Below are 26,175 nucleotides of genomic sequence, written 5' to 3'. Positions count from 1 at the left end.
CTAGTCTTTCAGAATCCAACAGGCTGCATGAAAAACTGTACCCTGATTGACTTAGAGGTGGACGATGGATCTGAGCAGGCTGGGACTGCGGCGCCATCTTTGCTTCATCAGGACCTGGCAGCCTTGGGTGAGAGGGGCATGTAGGCCAAGCAGACTCAGAATGGTTCTGAGTAGGGAGACAGAAAGGTGATTCCACCCTGGGAGCGTGTGCTGCTTTTGAGGGAAGGGGTTGTGCTGGACGGTTCAGAGAAGTCCCCTTTGCACGTTACTCATAGATTTGCTAAGGATAAGTTAAGTGACCTTGGGTGAGTCATTCCTAAATGTCCTGGAAAGGGTAAACGTGGTATCCATCTCCACCTTGAAGCAGGTGGAGTTACTGTTGTGCATCTCTCTCTGTTCCTTCCTTACAGGAATCAGTGATGCTGCTGTTACAAATAAGGTAGGGAAGCTCTTGCCAGGGCCCAGAAAGTGGAAGGGAGGGTCTCTGAAACCTGCCTTCATGAAGCAGTGCTGCCTGGCGGGGAGAGAGGTGCTCTTGTGCTCTCCTGGCATGAGATTCATGGACTTGGAGGTCCAAAGCCTCTTCCTCACTCATACTGTCTTGCTGGAACCCCCAAGGGGAGGCATTTTTTCCCTCTCCTTAGACCGCTTCCCTCTTCAGTTGCACCAGGCTCCTGCTTCCTGAAAGTCTGCTCAGGAGACACATGTTCTCTTGCCCTTTGCTTCTCCTACCCCAAGAAATACAATAAGCTTCGGCTGCACCAGCTTTGGTGGGCTCAGGAGAGCTGTGCCACAGTTTTACCATGGCCAGTGGTCATTGTACCCTGGCCTTAATTTAGCCATTCCTGGTTTGACAGATTGCTGGTCAGAATTGCTGTCAGGAAAAGAGGAATCCCTCTGCCAGCACACTGCTGGGCGGTGGCATTCAGAGCCATTCTGCAGACCGGAACTTGCTGGATCTCTCACCGCAGCCATCCCCCAGCCCTCTGTGAGTTTATAGGCAAGGGAAGTGGGAGGGTCTGGCTGCCGCGTACAGTTCCCTCTCATCACACAAGGGCCAGGGAGTGGTGCTCTGAGAGCCAGAGACCTCTCACCCTGGAGGGGTGTCTTCTTTCTATTGAAAGTTCAATCTGCTGCTCCCACTTTTCTCCTTTTAATCCCCTTCCTAAGTCATAGGAAAATATATGGTTCGGCCAGGACATCTGAAAAGGGGTTTATTTAAAAACTAGCAATAGTAGATGATGGTGATGTTTTTGCTATTTATTTTTTCCCAATTTCCATGTAGTTTGAAGTTAAGCGAAATTTGATCATTAGAGAAATGTAATACAGAAAGTGCTGAATACCATTCCCTAAGAACAATGTTGAATACTCCTTCTTTGCTTTTTTTTTTTTTTTTTTTTTTGAGACAGGATCTCATTCTGTCACCCAGGCTGGAGTGCTCATAGCTCATTGCAATCTCCAACTCCTGGGCTCAAGCGATCCTCCCACCACTTCAGCTTCCCCAGTAGCTGGGACTATAGGCGCATGCCACCACACATGGCAAATTTTTAGATTTTTTGTAGAAATGGGGTTTCGCTATGTTTCCCAGACTTTTGGCCTCAGGCAGTCTTCCTGCCCTGGCCTTCCAAAGTGTTGGGATTACAGGCATGAGCCACTGCACCCACCCTCTTTGCTTTTTTGTATTGTGGCTAAAAACCAAGTGGGATTATAATTTACAAACTCTACTCCAGCATTACCTTCTTGTATCGTATTGTATCTTTGTATTTTTTTTTTTTTTTTTTTACACATACCAGTCATCTTTTATTTGGAGGTCAATTGTCACTAGAATATGAAAGGATTCAGCAATGATGGAGTTCCTCACAGAGGGTGCAGGGCCAAGAAGGTCAAGGTCACGAGTGCAGAGTATGCCCCCCACATGGTCCCCTCTTCAGTGGTACTTGCGTCGCCGCTCATGTTTGAGCTCCTTGTAAGAAAGGCAGTTTATGGCAGTTTATATCAGTTTATGTGAATATGCCTCATTCTTTTTAATAGCTATGTAAAAAAAAAAGAGCTGCATTATAATTCATTATGTGAATATATTTAATCATTTCCCTCTTGCAGACATTTATATAATCTCCAGTTTGGAGGCACTTGGGGGAATGTTTTTATAGTATAGATTCCTAAAAGTAGAGGTTCTCTAAAGTATGAAATGTGAAAACATTTGCATAGATCCTGTCCATTTGCCTCTGGAAAAGTAGTAGTTTGCCTTCCCCCAAACAGTCTAAAGAGTGAGTGGCAGTGTTTCTGATAGAACAGGGCTCTGGCAGAAATGGAGATGTGCAGAGAATTCCTTTCTTTTGCTACCCAGAAGTTGTTTCTTGTGGTTTTATTTTTTCAGCCACTCAATAGGATAGGTTACTTCTCTTCTCTGGACTTTAGTTTTCTAAAATATTTTCAGTTTGTGTTCCAAATGGACGAAATCATGACGTATAAAGTGGTCAGTGTAATTTGTGTATCGTCTGCCTACCTCATGTCATTCTGGTGATCACATTTGGGAAACTTAACCTGCCTGAGCTACTTGTTGTCAAGGACTGCCTGACAACTACAACATGAATAACCATAGTAATAGTAGCTCTAGTTTGTTGGGTTCTTATTCTGTGCTGACACTCTAGGTGCTTTCCATACATTATTTAATTCTTATGACAGCTCTTTGAGGTAAATACTTCTATATTCCCGCTTAACAGATGGGGAAACAGAGGCATAGGTTTGATCACTTGTCTGAAGTTATATAATTTTTCCTTTCTTAGCTTCTTTAGAAAACCTAATCATAGATTCCTGAAATTCTCTACAATTTTTGCTAGGCTTTGATGTTTTTTATTTCTTTGCAGGAATTATGTCTCACAGAAAAGTATCCCCAAGGAAGTGCCACCAGGTACTAAGTCTTCCCCAGGTTGGTCCTGGGAGGCTGGACCATTGGCATCTTCCCCATCCTCACAGAATACGCCTCTGGCTCAAGTGTTTGTCCCTTTGGAGTCTGTTAAGCCCAGTAAGTACAGTTTTATCCCCCTTTTGTTTCCTGGAAGTCTGTTAGACTCCCAGCTTTTTCTACTCCAGATTGGTAGAGGTGGCCCTTAAATTTGAAAAATGAATAGGAAAGATTTTGCAAGGGGCAGAGAGTAAGAGTTGCTTCTTGGTCATTTCACAAATATTTTTCTTAGTCGTCTTAGTGTTGACACTGTAAAGGATATTGGCAGACAGAATGTAATGAAGAGGCTTATGACTGAGGGACATGATGTTCATTTGGAATACAAGAAGGAAATGTTTTCTGTGGCCTGGAATGACTGGGGACTGGTAGAATTGGAAGGAAAGGAAGAATTCAGCTAGTGATTCTCCTTTTGTAGCGCTCCTCATTAAAGTAGAAAAGTGGACATTACCTCTGTACAAATGAAAGGAAACTGAAGGCCCAGCTAGTGAAGGTGCCTGTGGTCAAGTCCCTGTACTAGTGTACACAGCAGCAGACAGCTCAGGTCTTTAGATCCAAGGCCTACCTCTTTAGCGTACAGAGCCCTCCTGTGGCTTGGTGTGGTAAGGTCAGATTGTAGAGGGTCCTGGAAGCCAGGCAGACAAGCCTGAAATTATTACAAAGCAAACTTTAAAATAACATTAAGACTGGATGCGGTGTCTTATGCCTGTAATCCTAGCACTTTGGGAGGCTGAGGCAGGAGGATTGCTTGAGACCAGTTGTTTGAGATAAGCCTGAGTAAAGGCGAGACCCCATCTCTACAAAAAATAGAAAAATTAGCCAGGCATGGTGGCACATGCCTATGTTCCCAGCTACTCAGGAGGCTGAGGCTGGAGGGTTGATTGAGCCCAGGAGTTTGAGGTTGCAGTGAACTATGATGATACTACTGCACTCTAGCCTGGGTGACAAAACGAGACCCTGTCTCAAAATAATAATTAAAAGCAAAAATACATGTTTACTGTAGAGTTTTAGAAAAGATAGAGCAGAAAAGTAAAATTATCTGTACCGTTATCAGCCAGAGATGGGAGTTCTGTTAATGTCTTAATGTATTTTCTTCTTATCCATGTCCATAATGGACATATAATTCTTAATAAATTGACACCACAGTATGTATAGACTACTTTATATCCTGTTTTATTTACTGTTACATAAAAAGCATGTACCATTTTTTCATGCCCTTGTTCTTCATTGAGAGAGACAGGGTCCCACTTTGTAGCCCAAGGCAGTCCTCAGGCTCCTGAGGAGCTGGGACCACAAGTGTACCACTATACCTGGCTAATTTTTAAAACTTTTTTGTAGAGATGGGTCTTGCTGTGTTCCCCAGGCTGGTCTTAGACTCCTGGCCTCAAGCGATCCTCCTGCCTTGGCTTCCCAGAGTACTGGGATTATAGACATGAGCCACTGCACCTGGCCTATAATGTAAATTTTTATAATTGATCCTTGGCATGAGATAAGGGTCATCATTAAAATTTTTTTTCAGATGGTTAGCCAGGGATCTGAGTGCCATTCATTGAATCAGCCACTGATTTTGAAATATGCATTATCATGTTACAGTCTCATATTTGAGTCTGTTCTACGTTCTGTTTTTATACCACTTTACTTGAGTTGCAATTTTATCTGAGTATTTTTGCTAATGCAGATGTCCTGCTCCTCTTTTGTTTCTTGGTGTCTCATATTTTTTTTCCTTCAAATTAACATTAGAATCACTTTTTATCTAAATTAAAACAATCTCTTTAGGATTTCCATTGGAATTTTATTAAACGTATTAGAGGAGATCCGATATCTTTACAGTTTTGTACAATTAAATATTAACATAAAGGTGCATGTTGGGTGTGTTATCATACGAAAAAGACCAGAAGGAAATAATTCCAGTGTTAGCAATGTTTATTTCTGGGTAGAATTAGGTGATTTTTATATTTCATTCTCTATAATTCTGTATTTTCTAGAGTATTCATGCATGATGTTACTCATACTTAAATCTCCCTCAAAATAAATATTCTTTAAAACTGGTAATGTGGCCAGGCGCGGTGGCTCACGCCTGTAATCCTAGCTCTCTGGGAGGCCGAGGCGGGCGGATTGCTCAAGGTCAGGAGTTCGAAACCAGCCTGAGCAAGAGCGAGACCCCATCTCTACTATAAATAGAAAGAAATTAATTGGCCAAGTAATATATATGGAAAAAAATTAGCCGGGCATGGTGGCGCATGCCTGTAGTCCCAGCTTCTTGGGAGGCTGAGGCAGAAGGATTGCTTGAGCCCAGGAGATTGAGGTTGCTGTGAGCTAGGCTGACGTCACGGCACTCACTCTAGCCTAGGCAACAAGCGAGACTCTGTCTCAAAAAAAAAAAAAAAACTGGTAATGTGCTTAGGATGGTTGGATAGTGGGGAGAGGTCAGTCTGGAGGGTCACAGGAGTCCAGCTAGAGTAACGAGGACTTGGATTGTGGTAGTGCGAAAGGGTTACGTCTATGGGATGTTCTGAATGGAAGAGCAGCAGCATTTGGTGAAAACGTGCACACCTCTCCAGACTGGCTGTTGGGGCAGTTTATAGCAGGTGCTGACCCTTCTGGTTGGGGCCTCTCTCCCAGGCAGCCTGCCACCTCTGATCGTGTATGACCGCAATGGATTCAGAATTCTGCTCCACTTCTCCCAGACTGGGGCCCCTGGCCACCCCGAGGTGCAGGTGTTACTCTTGACCATGATGAGCACTGCCACCCAGCCTGTCTGGGACATCATGTTTCAAGTGGCTGTGCCAAAGGTGAGTTATCTGCTGGCTGGCTCCTTTGAACTTTTCAGTATTGGCTGTCGTTTTGAAGCACTGGGTCCTTTGCTGGTACATCATCTGTTAGGTGTAAGGGGAAGAATCTTCATTCAAGCTAGTTGAAGATAAAGTGGCTTACCACACTGGGCATTCCTGAATATCTGACTTTGGATATGAGCAGATCCAGGTTCTTAAATGATTCCTTAATCATATGTCTCTCTTTTTTTTTTTTTTATTTCGGCATATTACGGGGGTACAGATATTAAGGTTTCAATAAATGCCCATTTCCCCCCCTCCCCCCCATATGTCTCTTTTCATCTCTTGACTTTGCTTTTCTCTTTGGAACTGTTCTCTGATAGTCTCTCCACAAAGCAGGAACATGGCTTCCAGCAACTCCAGGGTTGCATGGTTCTTAACCCTTTTTATCTCAGAAAGAAACTCACCTGACATGAGGCATGCATATTAATTACTCAAGAAAGGACCATGATTGGCCTTGCTAATATTACTTTCATACCTTAGACCAATGTGTGTTCAGGGATGTAAAGTACCTGGACAATTTGGGATGATATATTTACCCCTTTCCAAGGGAAGTAATGCCCCACTGATTAACAGCCATTTTACAAATTTTTATTATTTATCAACCCTAGGTTCAGAAGTTATGTATTTTGCCCAAGGTTACATAGCTATTAAGAAGTAGAGTTAGGGAGGGGTGCGGTGGCTCACGCCTGTAATCCTAGCACTCTAGGAGGCCGTGGTGGGCAGATTGCTCAAGGTCAGGAGTTCAAACCAGCCTGAGCAAGAGCGAGACCCTGTCTCTACTAAAAATAGAAAGAAATTAATTGGCCAACTGATATATATAGAAAAAATTAGCCGGGTGGCGCATGCCTGTAGTCTCAGCTACTCGGGAGGCTGAGGCAGTAGGATCGCTTGAGCCCAGGAGTTTGAGGTTGCTGTGAGCTAGGCTGACGCCACAGCACTCATTCTAGCCTGGACAACAAAGCGAGACTCTCTAAAAAAAAAAAAAAAAAAAAAAAGAAGAAGTAGAGTTAGAATTTGAGCCAACATGTGCCCTGGCTGTTTATGCTGCCTCTTAGATGCCAGTGGTTGACCACACAACTTCAGATATATTCTGTATGTGTAAGGAAAGACCTTTTGGATCCTTTTGTCAATTAGTGGGAGCTGTTTGCTTGGGCTTCCATGAGTGCCTTGGGATATTATGCCTCCTGAGAAGCCCATTTATTTTTGGGGGGGTGGTGTGGAGATCAAGTTCCCGTTCATCTGATCTCCCTCATGGAACATGTAGTTTGTTAGGAATGAGTTACCTGTTGGGTTTTTTCCCCAATAGTCAATGAGAGTGAAGCTGCAGCCGGCATCCAGCTCCAAGCTTCCTGCATTCAGTCCTTTGATGCCTCCAGCTGTGATATCTCAGATGCTGCTGCTTGACAATCCACATAAAGTATGTTCTGGTATCTTTGGTAGTAGGGAAATGGGGACCCCTAAACTATAGGGAGGTAACTTTGTGGGTGGAGAGAGCCACATTGAGGCCTTGCTGTATAGTCGCTGGTTTGGCTGGATGGGGCTGTGTGGAATATCCCTTGCTAGAGTCTATTTTCCTTTGGGGTTATTGAAAGATCTGTGATGGATTTGTCATAGCTGGGAATCAAGGGAGGGATGCATGAACTTTCCCTAATCCCATGGAGTCCGTTGAAAGGGTGAGGCCTGTCTTCCTTAACTGGTCTCTGAATTGCAGCCCATCTCAGGACTGCAGAAGTGTAGAAGGGCTCCCAGGATATGTGCCTGGCTCCTTGTGAGTGTAATCCCTAAGAGGCTAGGCCAGGGTGTGGTCCACGTCTTACAGTTGTTTGAAGTCCTCACTTGACTTGAATGAATACATTATCTCCTGTTTTTGGTGACTCCTGGGTGGGTGAAACCTTTTACTCTGGGTTGGCCTTTGGGTACTCCTCGCTAATTTAACATATCTCTTATGTCCCAGGAACCTATCCGGTTACGGTATAAGCTGACATTCAACCAAGGTGGGCAGCCTTTCAGTGAAGTAGGAGAAGTGAAAGACTTTCCAGACCTGGCTGTCTTGGGTGCAGCCTAACTTTTCACAAGATGGACCCTTCAGTTCAAGCTTAAGCCAGCGTTACTTTTGCTGTCTAGACTGGACTAATCACGGTGTTTTAGTGCACAGTGCCAAGAGTTCTATCCTGACATCAGGCTCTGGATGCCAACCTCTGACTTACTCTGCAGATGATACTGTGTGTGTGTGTGTGGTTGGGGGGGCGGTGTGGGAGGGTCGAGCAGGGTTTGGGATGTGGGCAATGTGAGAAATGCCGAAGCATTTCTGATAATCATCTCTGCTACAATCATATCTGTTTCTGCATGTTAGTGGACACTGATGTCCCTGCCTCAGGTTGGAGGTTTTATAAGCCAAAGTTTTTTTTTGTAGTGTTATCTTTCCATTCATCCACTTTGTGCCTTTGAAAGTCTTGGTTGCTCCCAGGCTGTTGTTCTCAGGGACCTTAAAAGGGACCTGGTTGGTCTTGGGGCAAAGAGTGTCTTCTGAGGCACTCTCTTCCAAGAAAGACCTTGTCTCCATTTTCATTAGAGAATGCTGCTTGCATGTGTTTGGGAAGATCTTCTAAATGGAATATTTGTTGCACTGTTTTCAGGCAAGGGGCTGCTGTGAGACCAGAGGACCACACTTGGGGGACCAATCATGTCCTTCACCACTGTGCCTTAGAATTGCCCTTAGATGGACCCTCTGAGCAGAGGAGAAAGCAGATCCCAGGCCTTATTCAGGCCTCAGCTTCTGTGGGTTGGGCAGCCAGTCTGGGCCCTTCCTCAGGACCCTCATCTCCATCCTTATCCTGTTTGTACACAAGTATTTACTCAGAGTTCTTTGATTGTGACACCATGTTAGTCATTATAAATCGTAGCTCACAGGCCAGCCCTTGTCTGTCGACTTCACAATCTAAGAATCGGAACTGTGATTCAGATAGACATGAAAAAGAGCTTAGCAGTGATTTAAGTGGTGACTAAATATAGAAAGTCATTGAATAAATGCCATGTAACAAATGTACTCTGTGGAGTGTTGAGTAAGCAGAAGATGCAAAGCTGATTGCATTTAGGGATGATAGGTCTAAAGGGAGCTGTCTTCTAGTGAGAAGGAAAACTTCATAAAGGAGGTAATGCCTTAACTGCCTTGGTGAAGAGAGAAAACCTGAAGATATGAAGAACGCTGGAAAAGAGAGAGATACTAGTCACATTTATAATCTGAAGGAAAATTTTAAGTTTATAATCAGTTCATACTTAGTGAGCTCCTACCGTGTGTTGGGAGCTCTGATATGCATATTTAACAAGTCCTGCGTGGCCTGATCAGCAGGAGAAGGAAGCTGAGTGAGCTGGCTCAGCTGGCCCAAGGAGGGCTTTGAAGTTGGAGCAGCTGATGTGGCCAGGTGGGGTTCTGCCTCAGACACTGCATGCAAGCTCTGTTTGGAGCTCTTGATCATAAGATACGGTATTTTTACAATCTGATCTTTTGAGTGCTATGTATAGTTAGAAATCTGCCAACACTAATTGGCGGATTGGGAGCTGTAAAAGATCATCAAGAATGCTAATTTTTAAGCAAATGTGGAAACACATAAAGCAGATCAATGGATGGGATGATTTCTTCATTTTGCATAATTCTCATGAGACTAATTTGAATGAAAAATTACTTTCATGCTCAAGTGTTTATCAATACATAGCTTTTACAGGCTGTATAGTTATTACATAAAGTCTTGAAGAGGTACCCATCACAAAGACAGTGTCTACCTATGAAGTGTTTCCATCAAAATGGGTGAATGAGGTGTATACATAAAGACAGGCCTTGTGTCCTATAGTTCTAGGTGAACTCATATTTAAGTACCTGAACATTCTTCTGTTTTCCAGGAGACAGACTCCCAGTGGTAGTCTCCTTGGGTATTGGACAGATTGTGGGTGAGAGGGGATAAGGAAGGAGGATGTCCTCAAAGTGGTCCTGGTTTATGTCATCAGTGCCTTCTAATTGCCAAGTTTAGTGACCACTTAGATCCTAGCCCTTACCCTTTCATTCACTCAATTATTGACCAGCTACCCTGAGCTAGTCCCTGTTGTAGGCACTGCAGATAAAGCAGTGACAAAAGTCCCTGCTAGGGCCGGGCTCACGCCTATAATCCTAGCACTCTGGGAGGCCAAGGCGGGCAGATTGCTCAAGGTCAGGAGTTAAAACCAGCCTGAGTAAGAGCGAGACCCCGTCTCTACTATAAATAGAAATTAATTGGCCAACTAATATATATATATATATATGTATATATATATATATATATATATACACACACACACACATATATATAAAATTAGCCGGGCATGGTGGTACATGCCTGTAGTCCCAGCTACTTGGGAGGCTGAGGCAGCAGGATTGCTTGAGCCCAGGAGTTTGAGGTTGCTGTGAGCTAGGCTGATGCCACGGCACTCACTCTAGCCTGGGCAACTAAGCGAGACTGTGTCTCAAAAAAAAAAGTCCTTGCTCTTAAGGATCTTCTGTTCTCTGGGAAGAGACAAGTTCATAATGTACCTGCTGGAGATTAGGCACAGATGACCAGGGTTTTCTATCCTGAGCTCAGCTAGGATCTTGTTGGCCTCTCTTAACCTGTCTCTGGGACTGCTTTCCTTCTTTCCCATAAATGTAGTGTTTCCTCAGGGTCTAATCTGTAGGACTTCTAGATCTACACACTGAGGCCTGGTAGTCAGACCTTTCCAAACTGCTAGGTGGGTTGTGTGATAGCCCCTACCATAAGATACAGCAAACTCCTGGGGATGAAGGCTGCCTTCGAGCTATTGCTAAATGAAAAAAATCTTTGGGTCATAGAGTTACAGATAAAGTTTTCTTTAAATTTTAGTTGCATTTTCTAAAATTTCTAAGCTGAACAATTTTTATGCTCAAGGTTAATTTTTAATAGATAAAGACATTCACGTGATTCAGAATTATAAATGGTGAAAATTCTTCCTACCCAATTACTACTTCGTCATCTGTCTTTTCAGAGAGAATCTAGGCATATTCAAGCAGATATGGTGTTCTGTGTTTTGCTTTTTTTTTAGAGACAGGGTCTCTGTCACCCAGACTGGAGTGCAGTGGAATGATGACAGCTCAAGCAATCCTCCTGCCTCAACCTCCCAAGTATCTGGGACTACAGGCACACATCACCATGCCTGGCTAATTTTTTAAAATTTTTTGTAGATACAGGATTTCACTATGCTGCCCAGACTGGTCTTTAACTCTTGGCTACAAATGATCCTCCCACCTTGGCCTCCCAAAGTGCTGGGATTACAGGCATGAGCCACCTTGCCTGGCCTAACTAAATTCAATATAATCCTTATCAAAATTCTGGGGAGTGCTAGGATGCTGAGGCGGAAGGATCACTTGAGCTCAAGAGCTCACGACCAGCCTGAGTAAGAGTGAAACCCCATCTCTACAAAAAAAAATTGACCAGGTGTGGTGGTGTGGGACTGTAGTCCCAGCTATTCGGGAGGCTGAGGCAGGAGGATCACTTGAACCCAGGAATTTGAGGTTGCAGTGAACTATGATGACGCCACTGCACTCTAGCTGGGGTGCCCCCCCCAAAAAAAACACAAATCAGTTGGAAGTAAAAGAAGGATAAAAGAGCCATGCAAACAATTAGTAACAATAAGAAAGGTGGAGTGGCTATATTAATATCAGACAAAATAGGCTTTAAGACAATATTACTAGAGATGAGGTACATTTAATAATGATAAAAGGTCAATATGTCAGGAAGACATAAAATTATCAATCTATATGCACCTGATATCAGAGCCCCAAAATACCTGAAGCAAAACTTAATACAATTGAACACAAAAATGACAATTCAACAATAATAGTTGGAGATTTCAGTACCATTTTCAATAATTGATAGAACAACTACACAGAAAACCAGCAAGGATATAAAAGGCTTGAACAACACCATTAAACAACTTCACTAAAATACATACAATACTCCACCCAGTCACTGCAGATACATGGAAAATTCTTCAAGGTAGATCAATGCTAGCCCATAAAACAAGTCTCATATTTAAAAGGATTTAAATGACACCAATTATGTTTTCCAATTACATGGAATTAAATTTAAAAATTAATGGGAAATCTGAGAAATACTCAACTATTTAGAAATTAATATATTTCTAAACCATGTAAATAAGTCAGAAGTGAAATTTAAAAACATTTTGAATCAAATGAAAATGAAAATGAAAATCAATTTATGGGATGCAGCTAAAGCAGTGCTTAGGAGAAAATTTATAATTTCAAGTGCCTCTATTAGAAAAATTTTCAAATCAGTAACCCTAGTCTAGTTAATACACTAGACAAAGAAGAGCAAACTAAACCCAAAGAAAGAAGAAAGGAAACTGATCAACACAGAAGTTTATGCTAAAAAATAAAAGGTCAAAATTGGCTCTTTGAAAAGATCAATGAAATTAACAACTTCAGGTAGAGTGAAAAAGAGGAAAAAAATTTCCAAAGTCAGAAAAGGAGGGACATCACTACAATTTTTCAGAAATAAAAAAAGATTATAATAGAATATTGTGAACAGTTTTATGTCAACAAATGATACAACTTTGATGAAATGGACACATTTTTATTTATTTTTTTGAGACAGAGTCTCGCTTTGTTGCCCAGGCTAGAGTGAGTGCCGTGGTGTCAACCTAGCTCACAGCAATCTCAAACTCCTGGGCTCAGGCAGTCCTGCTGCCTCAGCCTCCCAAGTGGCTGGGACTACAGTCATGCTCCTCCATGCCCGGCTAATTTTTTCTATATATATTAGTTGGCCAATTAATTTCTTTCTGTTTATAGTAGAGATGGGGTCTCGCTCTTGCTCAGGCTGGTTTCGAACTCCTGACCTCAAGCAATCCACCCGCCTCGGCCTCCCAGAGTGCTAGGATTACAGGCGTGAGCCACCGCGCCCAGCCTGGACAAATTTTTAGAAAGGCCTGTATTACCAACTGAAAAGAAATAGAAAATCTGAGTGGACCTATAGCAAGTAAAGAAGTGAAATTAGTAATTTATTCTTTCAACAAATTAATGTCCAGGCCCAGATAACTTCACTTTGAATTTTGTCAATATTCTTGCTGTATACTGTGCAACAAAAATATAAATGAATTTTGTCAAATATTTAAAGAATAATACTCCTTCACAAACTCAGAAAATAGTTATTTCCTAACTCATTCTGTGAGACTAGTATTAATCATATAACAAAATCAAAGATATTTCAAAAACAGAAAATTGCAAACCAATATCATCCCCATGAACACAGACATAAAATTTCTCAACAAAATGTTAGAGCAAATCCAGTAACATAAAAATTATTATATACCTTGGCCAAGTAGAATTTATCCTAGGAATGCAAGATGAGTTTACCATCTTAAAATCAATTACTGTGTCATGTGAATAGAATAAAGGACAAAAATCACATGATTGTCTCAATAGGAAGAGAATACATTTGCCATTTCCAACTTCCTAACAAACTCAACAAAATAGGAATGGAAGGGGGACATCCTTAACTTGAAAAAGGGCATCTATGAAGAACTAGCATCATACTTAATGCTAAAGACATGCTTCTGATCTGGAACAAAGCAAAGATGTCTGCTTTTGCCACTTCTATTCAACATTGTACTGAAGAGTCTAATCAGTGCAATTAATAGTAGGGGAAAGAAAAGCATCCAAATTGGAAATGAAAAAGGAAAAGTATTCACAGATGATGTAATCCTGTATGTAAATATTAATAAATCCCAGGGAACACAGACACATGAACTAATAAGGTCAAAGGGTACAAGATAAATATATAAAAATCAATTGTTTTCCTATAACAATATGAAAATTGAAAAAATTCCATTCACAATAGCATTGAAAAGAATGCAATACTTAGGAATAAATTTAACAAAAGTGCAAGATTTGTTCAATGAACACTACAAGATATTGCTGAGAGAAAGTAAAAGGATGTAAATCAGGTTTTCAACCAGGGGTGATTGTTCCCACTAGGGCAGCAGTCCCCAACCTTTTTGGCACCAGGGACTGGGTTCATGGAAGACAGTCCTTCCATAGACAGGGTGCTGGTGGGGGGCATGGTCCCAGGATGACCCAAGTGCACCACATTCACTGCAATCAAAACTCTGCCAATGACAATCTGCACTTGCAGCCTCCCCAGCGCGAGCACCACCGCCCCAGCTATGTCCCAGATCAACAGGCACTAGACTCACAAGGAGCAGGCAGCCCAGATCCCGTGCATGTGCATCCACAGTAGGGTTAGCACTCTTATGAGAATCTAATGTCCTCCACTGATGTGGCAGGAGGCGGAGCCCATGCAGTGATGCAAGCGATGAGGGGCGGCAGAAGAAATGAAGCCTCACTTGCCCACCAGCCCCCTGCCCACTTGGCGCTACGCGGTGGGAAGCACTGGTCTTCGGCCCTGGGGTTGGGGACCACAGCACTAGGGGACACTTGAAAATTTGTGGAGGCTGGGCACGGTGGCTCACGCCTGTAATCCTAGCGCTCTGGGAGGCCCAGGTGGGAGGATTGCCTGAGCTCAGGAGTTCAAGACCAGCCTGAGCAAAAGTGAGACCCTGTCTCTACTATAAATAGAAAGAAATTAACCAAACAACTAAAAATAGAAAAAATTAGGCACAATGGCGCGTGCCTGTAGTTCCAGCTATTTGGGAGGCTGAGGTAGGAGGATCTCTTGAGCCCAGGAGTTTGAGGTTGCTGTGAGCTAGGCTGATGCCAGGGCACTCTAGCCCCGGCAAGAGAGTGAAACTCTTATCTCAAAAAAAAAAAAAAAAAAGAAAGAAAGAAAGAAAATGTGTGGAGATAATTTTTGATTGTCACCCTTGGAGAGGGAGATGCTATGGGACCTAATGGGTACAAGTCAGGGATGCTGCTAAACATCTTAACAGTGAAGAGGACAGCCCACTTAACAAAGAATTATCTGGCCCCAATAGTGCCAAGGATGAAAAATCCCAATGTCAACAGTGCCAAGGAGAGGGTGTGGGTAGGGAGTGGATTATGAGAAATTACTTAATGGGTATATGTACATTATTTGGGTGATGGATACACTAAAAGTCCAGACGTCACCACCATGCAATGTATCTGTGTAACAAAACTGCACTTGTACCCCTTAAATTCATACAAATAAATAGTGTCAAGGCTGAAAAACTCCCAATTTAAATAAATGGGGAGGCATTTCATGTTATGGATTGGAAAACTCAGTATTGTCAAAATGGCAATTCTCCCCAAATTGATCTATAGATTCAATATAATTTTTTTTTTTTTTGAGAGTCTTGCTGTCACTCAGGCTAGAGTGCAGTGATGTCATCGTAGCTCACTGCAACCTCAAACTCCTGGCCTCAAGCAATCTGCCTCAGCCTCCCAAAGTGCTGGAATTACAGGCATGAGCCACCTTGCCTGGCCTAAATTCAATCCCTATCAAAATTCCAGAAGGATTAGACTTTTTATAAACAGAGTGATCAAGACAGTCTGCTATTAGCAGAAGGACAGGCATACAGATGATGAAACAGAATGAAGAGTACAGAAACCCTTACATTTATGTCAGTTGATTTTTGACAAAGATGTAAAAGATTCAGTGGAGAAAGGGTAGTCTCTTCAATAAATGATCTGAGATAACTGTATACCTGCATGCAAAAAAACCAAACCACCAAAACAAACCTTAGACTTTTACCTTGTACCATACACAAAAATTGAAATCAAAATGGATCACAGACCTAAATGCAAGAGCCCAAACTTTAAAATTTCTAGAAAAAAATTTAGGAGAAATTCTTCATGATTTTGGGTTAGGCAAAGATTTCTTAGATACAACACCAAAAACATGATCCATAAAAAAGATGACAATGAACTTTATCAAAATTTAAAATTTTTTGAATATGCATGAAAAAAATTTAAAATTTGTGTACCTCAAAAGACATCATTAAGGAAGTGGACAAGCTACTGAGAGAAAATATTTGCAAACCATATTTCTAATAAAAGAGTTATACCCAGAATATGTAAAGAACCATGATAACCTGATAATATGAAGACAATCCCATTTGAAAGTGGGCAAAAGATTCGGATAATCATTTTACAAAGGAAGACGAACTATAAGAACAGCTGACAAACACATGAGATGTTCCCCATCATGGGTCATTAGGGAAATGCAAATTAAAGCAACAATGGCTTACCATTGACTACATACCAAATATTGGTGAGACTATAGAGAAACCGCAACCCTCATTCATTGTTGATGGTAATATAAAATGGTACAGGCACTCTGAAAAAGTTTGGCAGTCTCTTAAACAGTTAAATTTACCTTACAAACCATCAGTTTCACTCCTAAGGATCTATCCACAAGAAACGAAAACATTATGTCCGCACAAAGATACGTGTGAGAATGTGCATCACACTGTTTGTTTTAGGCTAGAAGAAACAAGTGCAAAGACTGGTGGGTTCCAGCGTGGTGTTTCAGGAAAGGATAGGGGGGCAAAGTGGCTAGAGCGATGTGGGAAGAGTGGCGGGCAGAGAGGTCAGAGCACGGAGGTTTCACCCGCTCCCTTCAGGAGAGCAGTAAAGAGTGAAGGCTCCAGTGGCCAGTTTGAGTTCAAATCCTGACAGTGCCACTTTCTAGCCATGTGACTGAACCAGCTGCTTAACTGCCTCAGTTCTGCATCTATGCGTTGGGAAGAATAATAGTATTCATAGGACTGTGAAGATTAAAGGCGCTAATATATATAAGGATTTTATAGTAAGCACATCGTTTCTTGCTCAGAAAATTGTTAGCAGAAGTGGGATGTTTGTGCCTGCCATGAGCACTCAGCACCGGGGCGTTTCTCTTACACCCAGCGCACTCAGGCGCCAGGAGAGCCGGCAGTCTCTATGGTAACGGCCACCTACTTCCGGAAGAAGTACGGCGTGCGGCCGGGGTCAGTCTCGGCCGCAGCCTGAGCAAGCTGACAGAGAAGCAGCAGAGGAGCAAGTCTGGAGGTTCCGGGGTGTTCCGTCGGAGGCTAGCCCCGGTGCTCTCGCAGGGTCGCCCGCTTCTGCCTCCTCGTTGTCACCCGGAGCCAGCTGTTAAGGCCTAAACGCCAGGCCTGCGGCCGTGCCTCCATGGACTTTTCCAAGTTCCTGGCCGAGGACTTCGACGTGAAGGAGTGGATCAATGCGGCCTTCAGGGCTGGCCCAAAGGAGGCGGCGGCGGCGGGGAAGGCGGACGGCCACGCAGCCACCCTGGTGATGAAGTTGCAGCTGTTCATCCAAGAAGTGAACCACGCCGTGGAGGGTGAGCCGCGCGGGGTTCCGGCCGGGGGCCCTCCGCTGCGCTCGGCTGGGCAGAGGTCCCCGAACTGGGCATGGGACACCGTGTGGTGCATGTATTGGGCGGTAAACCTCTGTGCCTCAGTTGGTGAGGAAGTGAGCCCTGCGATTTCATCTTGAAATAGAAAAGGCATCATATTCAAGGCCACCCATCCAATACATCTTTTTTTCCTGCTCAACATTGCGTGTTACTTTGAATTAGGGCCTCCCGTAGTCATAAGGATAATCAAGCATATTCCTGAAAGTTTTGGAATTAGCAGAAATATAACCCAGAAAAAGCCCAACAAAATGAAAGAATATGGAAACAGGAGAAAAAGGAAAAAGACCATAGAAAGCAGGCTTTGGGGCCAGACACATGTAAAGCTTGGTTTTGGTTCTATGAAATCTTGGGCAAGTTACTGTACTTCTCTGAGCCTCAGTTTTGTTTTTTTTTTTTTGTTTGTTTGTTTGTTTGTTTTGTGTTTTTTTGTTTGTTTTTTTATCAATAAGAGGTGGCTGGTAATGTTGCCATGGACATTAAGTGACAGAATGTATGTAAAGCCCCGGTGCATACCTACCAATCACCCAGTACCATATTTCTTCATTCTTTGCAAAAAGAGTTAAGATTTCACTTAGTGGTGGCGAACAATTGGTGTTAAGTCGGGTTGATGCTTCATTCCTGATTTTTTTTTAAAAAAAATAATTATGGTGTGGTGGCTTACCTCCACAATCACAGTAACTTGGGAGGCTAAGGCAGGAGGATCCCTTGAGCCCAGGAATTTGAGACTAACCTGGGCAACATAGTGAGATCCTGTCTCTAAAAAAATGAAAAAAAATTAGCTTGGCATGGTGGCACATGCCTGTGGTGCCAGCTACTTGGGAGACTGAGGCAGGAGGATCGCTTGAGCCCAGAAGTTTGAGGCTGTAGTGTGCTATGTTACCTGTACTGAGCTCCAGCCTGGGTGACAGAGCGAAAACATCTCTTGAAAATCAATTTAATTTAAAAATCAGGGTCACGCTTTGTTGCCCAGATCAGAGTGCTGTGTCTATTCACAAACACCATCCTGCAGGCACAGGGTGTCTGCTCCATTTCCAGCCGGGACCCGCTCACCCCTCCTTAGGCAATCTGGTGGTCCCACACTCTTAGGAGGTTACCATGTTGATGAAGAACTTAGTAGGGACACCTGCTTGGCACAGCATACTGTAACAGCCTATAAAATCTGGGCTCAAGCAATTTTCCCACCTCTGCCTCCTGAATAGCTGGGACTATAGGCATGCCCTGCGGTTCATTCCATTTTAAATCACACAGCCCTCACCCATCAGTCTAGGGAGGACCTGGCAAAGGTCACCTCACTACCCATCTCCTCTCCTGTCCCACATCTTCTGCAGGCACCAAAAATGTGTTGGTAATGTGTTAGGGAAAATTTCCTTTCTGTTGTCTGATTGGTTTCATATTTTTCACTGATGACTGGTCCTCTTTTCACCTTTTGTGCATATTGCTGTTCTTGATTTTTTTTTTTTTTTTTTTTGGTACAGAAACAAGTCTCCAAGCTCTTCAGAACATGCCCAAAGTGCTCCGTGATGTTGAAGCCCTAAAACAGGAGGCATCTTTTCTGAAAGAACAAATGATTCTTGTCAAGGAGGACATTAAAAAATTTGAACAGGACACATCTCAATCGATGCAGGTATTTTGGCTCCTGTCCTAAATGTTGATTCTTGTTTTTGGAAGGTGTACACTCTCATAAGGGGTTTAGAACAGCACAACATTGTGGGAAGCCAACCTTAATGCAAAATTCTATTCAAGCTGCTCTTTTGCTTGAGTCTTTCAGCTGATTCATCTCTTTAGCCAGGTGATTGGTGTTTTGGGGTACAGAAGTTCCCTAAAGACAGGAGCATGCCACAATGCTTATGTTTCAAGTCACTGGTGGAAGGTGGAGGAAAAGGACCTACCACTTCATTTTTTACCCCTTCTTTCTTTTTTAGGTGTTGGTGGAAATTGATCAGGTGAAGTCCAGGATGCAGCTTGCTGCCGAATCTCTTCAAGAAGCAGACAAATGGAGCACACTGAGTGCTGATATTGAGGAGACATTTAAGACTCAGGTAGGTTTCTTGTTTAGGGGATGTTGTGAAAGGTATTTAGATAGGAGCTTAAGGTTTGGGGAAAACAAATGGGAGCCATTCATTAAAACCGGAAAGGATGATTGAGATCAGCGTACAGAAACATTCAGACTTAGAGTAGGGAAGATCCGAAACTGCTTTGAGTACTTCCACCCTCTTCAGTTTGCACCCTCTGCCTTACTGAAGCTCCTAGTCATGGCAAGTAAGTTTGAGAGAAGCCCTAATAAAAATGCACAGACAGGCCGGGCGTGGTGGCTCACGCCTGTAATCCTAGCACTTTGGGAGGCCGAGGCGGGCGGATTGCTCAAGGTCAGGAGTTCGAAACCAGCCTGAGCGAGACCCCGTCTCTACCAAAAATAGAAATAAATTAATTGACCAACTAAAAAAATATATATATACAAAAAAAAAATTAGCCGGGCATGGTGGCGCATGCCTGTAGTCCCAGCTACTCGGGAGGCTGAGGCAGTAGGATCGCTGAGCCCCGGAGATTGAGGTTGCTGTGAGCCAGGCTGACGCCACGGCACTCACTCTAGCCTGGGCAACAAAGTGAGACTCTGTCTCAAAAAAAAAAAAAAAAAATGCACAGACAGAGAAGATGGGGGGTAATGACAACATTGAACATTGGTAGAAGGGCCTCACACTGTGGAATGTTGGCACGTTATTTAACCCCTCCGGGCCTGCAAAGTGTGAAAAATAATAATACTTTTGATACCTAGTTGTAAGGATGAGGTAAGATGATATCTTGCAAAAAACTCTATTAATTTTTTTTAAATTAATTTTTTTTTTAGAGACAGGGTATCACTCTGTCAACCAGGCTGGAGTACAGTGGTATGATCATAGCTCACTGTATCCTCCAACTCCAGGGTTCAAGCCATCCTCCCATTTCAATTTCCCAAGTAGCTAGGACTACATATGTGCACCTCCACGCCTGGCTACTTTTTAAATTTATTTTTGATTTTTTGTAGGGATGGAATCTCGCTACGTTGCCCAGGCTGGTCTCAAACTCCTAGGCTAAAGAAATACTCTCGCCTTGGCCTCCCAAAGTGCTGGGATTATAGGGAATAGCCACCATACCCAGCACAGTTATTTTTTCATTGTGGTAAAATACACATAACTTACTTTATGAGTTGCCTTTTCATGTATTAAAGTATAATATTTTATTCCTTCCTAATTGAGGTAGCAGGGGTCTTTTAAAATAAATATTCAATACAATATAAATATAAATACAATATAAATATTGTATTCTGGTCTTTGCTAGGACATAGGTGTGATTTCTGCCAAGCTAACAGGTATGCAGAACAGCTTAATGATGCTTGTTGATACACCAGACTACTCAGAAAAATGTGTGCACTTGGAGGCACTGAAGAACAGGCTGGAGGCCCTGGCCAGTCCCCAGATTATAGCAGCATTCTCCTCTGAGGATATAGGTGAGTACAGGCTGTTTCTCTTCTCTTTGTGTATACCTCTCTGTGAAGATAAAGCCTCCTGAGTCTTCAGTCTTCAGGATGTGTTAATGGTGATTAAATTATGTAAATTAGAAGTGAGCCTGTAACTTTATGATGCTTATGTGTTTTCAACATTTTGGTTTTTTTTTTTTCAACATTTTGTATGAAATTTTCAACCATGCAGAAAAATTGAAATGAGTATAGTGAACACACCATCTAGATTGTATCATTAGTAGCATTTTGCCACATTTGCTTTATCACATATCCATTCCTCTATCCACCCATTGATCCATCTTATTTTTTCTGATGCATTTCCAGGTAAGTTGCAGACATTAGTACACTTCACTCCTAAACACTTTGGCATTCATATCATTCACTGGAGTTTTTTTTTTTTTTTTTTTTTGAAACAGAGTCTCACTTTGTTGCCCAGGCTAGAGTGAGTGCCGTCAGCCTGGCTCACAGCAACCTCAATCTCCGGGGCTCAGCGATCCTCCTGCCTCAGCCTCCCGAGTAGCTGGGACTACAGGCATGTGCCACCATGCCCAGCTAATTTTTTGTATATATATTTTTAGTTGGTCAATTAATTTATTTCTATTTTTGGTAGAGACAGGGTCTTGCTCAGGCTGGTTTTGAACTCCTGACCTTGAGCAATCCACCCGCCTCGGCCTCCCAAAGTGCTAGGATTACAGGTGTGAGCCACCACGCCCGGCCATTCACTGGAGTTTAATAATGATTTTTCTTTTATTTTTTGAGATAGGGTTTCACTCTATTGCCTGGGCTAGAGTGCAGTGGCATGATCATAGCTCACTGCAACCTCAACCTCCTGGGATCAAGTGATCCTCCTACCTCAGCCTCTCGAGTAGATGGGACTACAGGCACGTGCCACCATGCCTGGCTAGTTTTTCGATTTTTGGTAGAGACAGGATCTCACTCTTGCTCAGGCTGGTCTCAAACTCCTGGCTTCAAGCCATCTCCCACCTTGGCCTCCCAGAGTGGTAAGATTAGACTTGAGCCACCATGTAGAACAACTTTAAATGTAGTGGAAGATTCATTTATTTAAGTGTTCTTATGAAAATAACAAGCATTGTAAAGGCAAATATTCATTTTCTAACTCCTGGATTGCTGCCCGTTAAGTCGAGATCCACTGGCAGGTTTCTGAAATTTAGCTGGGTTTTCTACAGTGGTTGCTGTTACAGTTTTCCTTCTCAGCAGTTTATTGGCCTTCGCAGAAGTAAGGGGGAACAAAGGAAATATAAAAATGTTGAAGACCTGTTAGCTCAGTTTTTTTTTTTTCTTTCCTTTTTTTTAATTCTAAGGCTGTGGCATCTATGTTTTGGCCAGAAGGGGGCAGAAGGGAACCACAGGTGGCTTTGCCCTATGTGATGTTCAGAGACTGCACTAAAACCCACCTTCCTGCCTTTTACTAAAACCCACCTTCCTGCCTTTTACTAAAACCCACCTTCCTGCCTTTTACTAAAACCCACCTTCCTGCCTTTTTAGCAGTAAGCCTGAAAGCAAATGCTTTGTGTAGTCATTTTCCCTGCACTTTGGGAAATATCTAAGACACTACTTGATGTTAAAGCCCATAACTTGGCTCTTAGAGTCCATTGTTATGTGTGGAATGCTGATATTTACCAAATTATTTACTTATTCCTCAAATCACCAAATATGTGAAGATGAGTTCAGTGCGTTTGCTTTTTTATGGTTCCCGCCTAGTGTAACCGAAAATAAGAATTTTCGAAGGGATAACTGACTTGTAAATATTATTTTAATATATGTGCTATGTGAGGAGCAGTGGAGAGTATAAAGTGAAGAAGATAAGATTGCAGTCCTTCAGGGACCCTGCAGCTTTGTTGAGGGTGATGATCTGAAGTGGAGCTGGGACGGTGATGGCTAGTGCTGGGGAGTGGCTGCAAATACAGATTAGCATTAGCAGAGAGGTTTGACTGCACAATAAATATAATGTGCTTGAATCATCCCGAAACCATTCCCCACCCCCCCACCCCACTCCACACCCCCCCCTCCATGGAAAAAATGTCTTCCATGAAACCATTCCCTGGGGCCAAAAAGGTTGGGGACTGCTGGCTTAAGGCACCAAATTTTTGTTTTTTGAGAGAGTCTCACTCTGTTGACCTGACTGGAGTGCAGTGGCATCATCATTATCGAGCCCAATGTCAAAGTCAGGGGCTTGAGCAGTTCTCCTGCCTCAGCCTCCCAAGTAGCTGGGACTACAAGCATGCGCCATGATGCCTGGCTAATTTTAGAGATGGAGTATCTCGCTTGCTCAAGCTGGTCTTAAACTCCTGGCCTCAAGCAATCCTCCCGTCTCAGCCTCTCAAAGTGCTAGGATTACAGGTGTGAGCCACCGTGCCTAGCCAAAGGTACCAAATTTAAAGAGACTCTCTCCCTGCTCTTGCACATCCCTGAGAATGAGAGCCTCCTTCAAATTTACACCTCAGGCTTCCCTCTCCCTCATCCCAGCCCGGAATCAAATTCATTTCACCATTCATATGTAAGAGTTTTTTTGCTGATGTATAACCTTTGCTTTATTAATGATGCTTATTGATGCATTATATTAACAAGCTAGGGCTTACAGTGTCTGATTATCAAATCATGTAGTGTTCTACTCTTAACTCTACTGATTTTTCATATTTATGATTCCTATGAGTGAATTAATTCATTATCTATGTAGAAACTCCTGAATACTAGTGTATATCTCCAAACTGATCCTTGTGAATTCTTTCTCTTTGCTGCAGCAGAAAGGCTGGTAACAGTATATATACATTTTGTGTTGTTCTTTAGATCAGTCCAAAATGTTTGTGAAGATTTTTACTGAAGTTGACAGGATGCCCCAGCTCCTTGCCTACTACTACAAGTGTCACAAGGTAAGGCACTGTGAGCAGTGACAATGGTGGAATGTCCATGACACTGGGCTACAGAATCCGGTTCATACTCAAAGGGTAAAAAACTTGTCTCCTCGCCCCTTGGCCATTTTTTTTAGTTAGCCTGTAGGGGGTGCACTTGGTCTAGCATATGGATTCATTTAATTGCCAGTTGGAAAAAGAGTCATCAGTTTTCATCTTCTTTTGTATTTACAGCTGGATTCACTTATGGACTTGTTTTAATTTATTACCATTTTTGTCTTTTAGGAGATATTCATGTATTAAGCTTGATTATACTCCCAGCAAGCCATAAGAACTTTTTTCTTAAAGATGGGGTCATGCTATGTTGCCCAGGCTGGAGCACAGTGGCTATTGGCTGGTGTGATCTTTGTCCACTGCATCCTCAAAATCCTGGGCTCAAACAATGGATTCTCTGCCTCAGCCTCCTGAGTGGCTGGAACTATAGGCTCACACTACCATGCCTGACTCGGAATTTTATGTTTTCTAGGGTTATAGAAGGTAGGGTAATGAAAACCCTGGGGTAACCTTAATTCCTTCAAGTGCAAGCAGTGATGTTAGGACATAAAGCTTAAACTCACACTCATGCCTACCTCTGAGGTTTGTTCAGGAGAGTGGTAGTATGCTTAGTAGAAGCACATTGGCATGCTTTTGGGGCAGGATAAAAGGAGAGGGGATCACTTGAAAGGCAATAATTGAAGTTTTGGGTGATGATCAGAGCAGGTGACTATAAATATTTTTTCTTTCCTGCCTCTTTTTTTTAACTGGATGGACCTCGCTGGGTAGCTCAGTGAGTCCATTGAGCAATCAATGAGTGCTCAGGATAACAGGCAGCTGTAAATCGCTTGTCTTGCTAGGAGGGCAGGGCAGTTTTCGCAGGCAGCATATCTTGGCTGCCCAGTAAGGCCCCCTTTGTTTTGCTTCTGCAGGTGCAGCTTTTAGCAGCCTGGCAAGAGCTGTGCCAGAGTGACCTCCCCCTGGACCGGCAGCTCACTGGACTCTACGATGCCCTGCTCGGTGCTTGGCACACACAAATCCAATGGGCTATGCAGGTAAGAGCTCCTTTGGGCAGAACAAAGCCTATGGTAACACAGTGACTGCCTTGGGAATGGTCGCCCTCAACTGCAGAACACGCCCCATATGCTGCCATCACCCAAGGGGTTAAAAGATAAGCCTAGATTATAGTTAAATGGTTTAAGGTTAAACAAACAAAAAAAAATTAAAAAAGAAAAAAAGATAAGCTTAGGAACTCACGTCAGTGAAATCTTAGGTCTCCATTAAAACTCTTCTTATCACTCTTATCTATATCTTAAATGGAATCTAATGTGACAGTGTTGCCTGTTGTTCAGCCAGGCAGCCTGTGGAATTCCTGAAGGCCATTATCTTCTGATCTAAAAGCAGGGGGCCCCAGGTCAGGTGGTGTTAGAGTGAGCAAGATTGTTTTTATCTTAACTTCAGGTAAAATTTACCTGACCTGAAGTTAGTTTCCCTTTACACCAAGAGTTAGAGAAAGAGATAATTTTAAAGGTACCTCCTGCCCAAGAGTGAGGTAAGACAGAAGAACTTTGTTTCAAGTGGAAACTTTCCATCACTTACTTTCCCAGTCTCTAGGCTTTCTAGCCATAAATGATATAAGCCATGGTTCTCTTGTCTTGAGACTGGAGGTACAGTAGATCTTCTTCTAGAAGGAGAAAAGCCTATCTTACTTTGGAGTAATGACTTACTGGGCCTGTTTATGATGGTGCTTATTTATTTATTTATTTATTTTTGCAATTAGTCATGAATCACCCTTCACATGTTTGTCAGTCATTTGCTGGAATGAACCTGAGTGTAGTTGGAGAGAATTCTTTGTACAAGGTCATGTCATTCAAATTGGTTAAAGTACTTTTCTCCATCCTTTTTCTTTTTCCGCGAACTAACCTAATTCAGACTTAAGGTTTTTTCTGTTTTGTTTTGTTTTTGTTTTTGTTTTTCAAGGAGAAAACCTCCTGTAGAAGTGTCACAGTTTTTATGTAATCACTTATGTGTTTTTGCCTCTTCTACTACTTCTTATAGCATGAGGATAAAAACAGCTCATGTCTATACATACAAATGCCTTTCATCATCTAAGAAAAAGAGCTTAAACTTCTCAGACTTCTATCTGGGCCTCATCTTAAGTTTGTAAGTCATAAGTTTATATTAATTTGCACCTTTGGCCTATGGCTCATTTTCTTTTCAGGATGTAAGCATGATATTAATAGCCGAGCTGTCATCTCCTAAAGCTCAATATAGTGCAAAAGAAGGCCAAAAGTGCCAGAGTAACTGTTGTCTCCTTCAGATTTCCCCCCCAGCATTTTATTTTATTTTTTTTTTGGTTTTTTTTTTTATTTTTTATTTTGGCATATTATGGGGGTACAGATTTTAAGGTTTCAATAAATGCCCATTTCCCCACTCCCCCCAAAAGTCTGAGTCTCCATCATGACCATCCCCCAGATGGTGCACATCTCACTCATTATGTATGTATATACCCACCCCCCTCCCCCCTCCCCCCTCCCACCTCCCACCTGCCCAATACCCTATTACTGTAGTACCTATGTGGCCCCCA

At 42.7% G+C, this 26,175-nt stretch overlaps 2 protein-coding genes across 2 annotated transcripts in view; both read left to right on the top strand.

Moving 5' to 3' along the window:
• The window catches only part of GGA2 (golgi associated, gamma adaptin ear containing, ARF binding protein 2), a 31,872-nt gene extending 23,030 nt beyond the window's left edge, over positions 1 to 8,842 (top strand). The window contains exons 11-17 of the mRNA XM_075995177.1: positions 5 to 127; positions 411 to 439; positions 858 to 988; positions 2,868 to 3,025; positions 5,585 to 5,754; positions 7,103 to 7,213; positions 7,751 to 8,842. Of these exons, the coding sequence (XP_075851292.1) occupies positions 5 to 127; positions 411 to 439; positions 858 to 988; positions 2,868 to 3,025; positions 5,585 to 5,754; positions 7,103 to 7,213; positions 7,751 to 7,861 (833 nt within the window). The 3' untranslated portion in view covers positions 7,862 to 8,842. The remainder of the gene's footprint in view (positions 1 to 4; positions 128 to 410; positions 440 to 857; positions 989 to 2,867; positions 3,026 to 5,584; positions 5,755 to 7,102; positions 7,214 to 7,750) is intronic.
• A 7,898-nt stretch (positions 8,843 to 16,740) lies between these two features.
• The window catches only part of COG7 (component of oligomeric golgi complex 7), a 54,840-nt gene continuing 45,405 nt past the window's right edge, over positions 16,741 to 26,175 (top strand). The window contains exons 1-6 of the mRNA XM_012780201.2: positions 16,741 to 17,114; positions 18,665 to 18,813; positions 19,112 to 19,228; positions 20,505 to 20,673; positions 23,494 to 23,576; positions 24,521 to 24,643. Of these exons, the coding sequence (XP_012635655.2) occupies positions 16,943 to 17,114; positions 18,665 to 18,813; positions 19,112 to 19,228; positions 20,505 to 20,673; positions 23,494 to 23,576; positions 24,521 to 24,643 (813 nt within the window). The 5' untranslated portion in view covers positions 16,741 to 16,942. The remainder of the gene's footprint in view (positions 17,115 to 18,664; positions 18,814 to 19,111; positions 19,229 to 20,504; positions 20,674 to 23,493; positions 23,577 to 24,520; positions 24,644 to 26,175) is intronic.

The sequence above is a fragment of the Microcebus murinus genome, chromosome 19 (genome assembly GCF_040939455.1).
Source record: "Microcebus murinus isolate Inina chromosome 19, M.murinus_Inina_mat1.0, whole genome shotgun sequence".
In the NCBI taxonomy this organism is placed as follows: domain Eukaryota; kingdom Metazoa; phylum Chordata; class Mammalia; order Primates; family Cheirogaleidae; genus Microcebus; species Microcebus murinus.
Note: the sequence above shows the minus strand (reverse complement) of the source record. Positions and strands in the feature narration are given on the sequence as shown.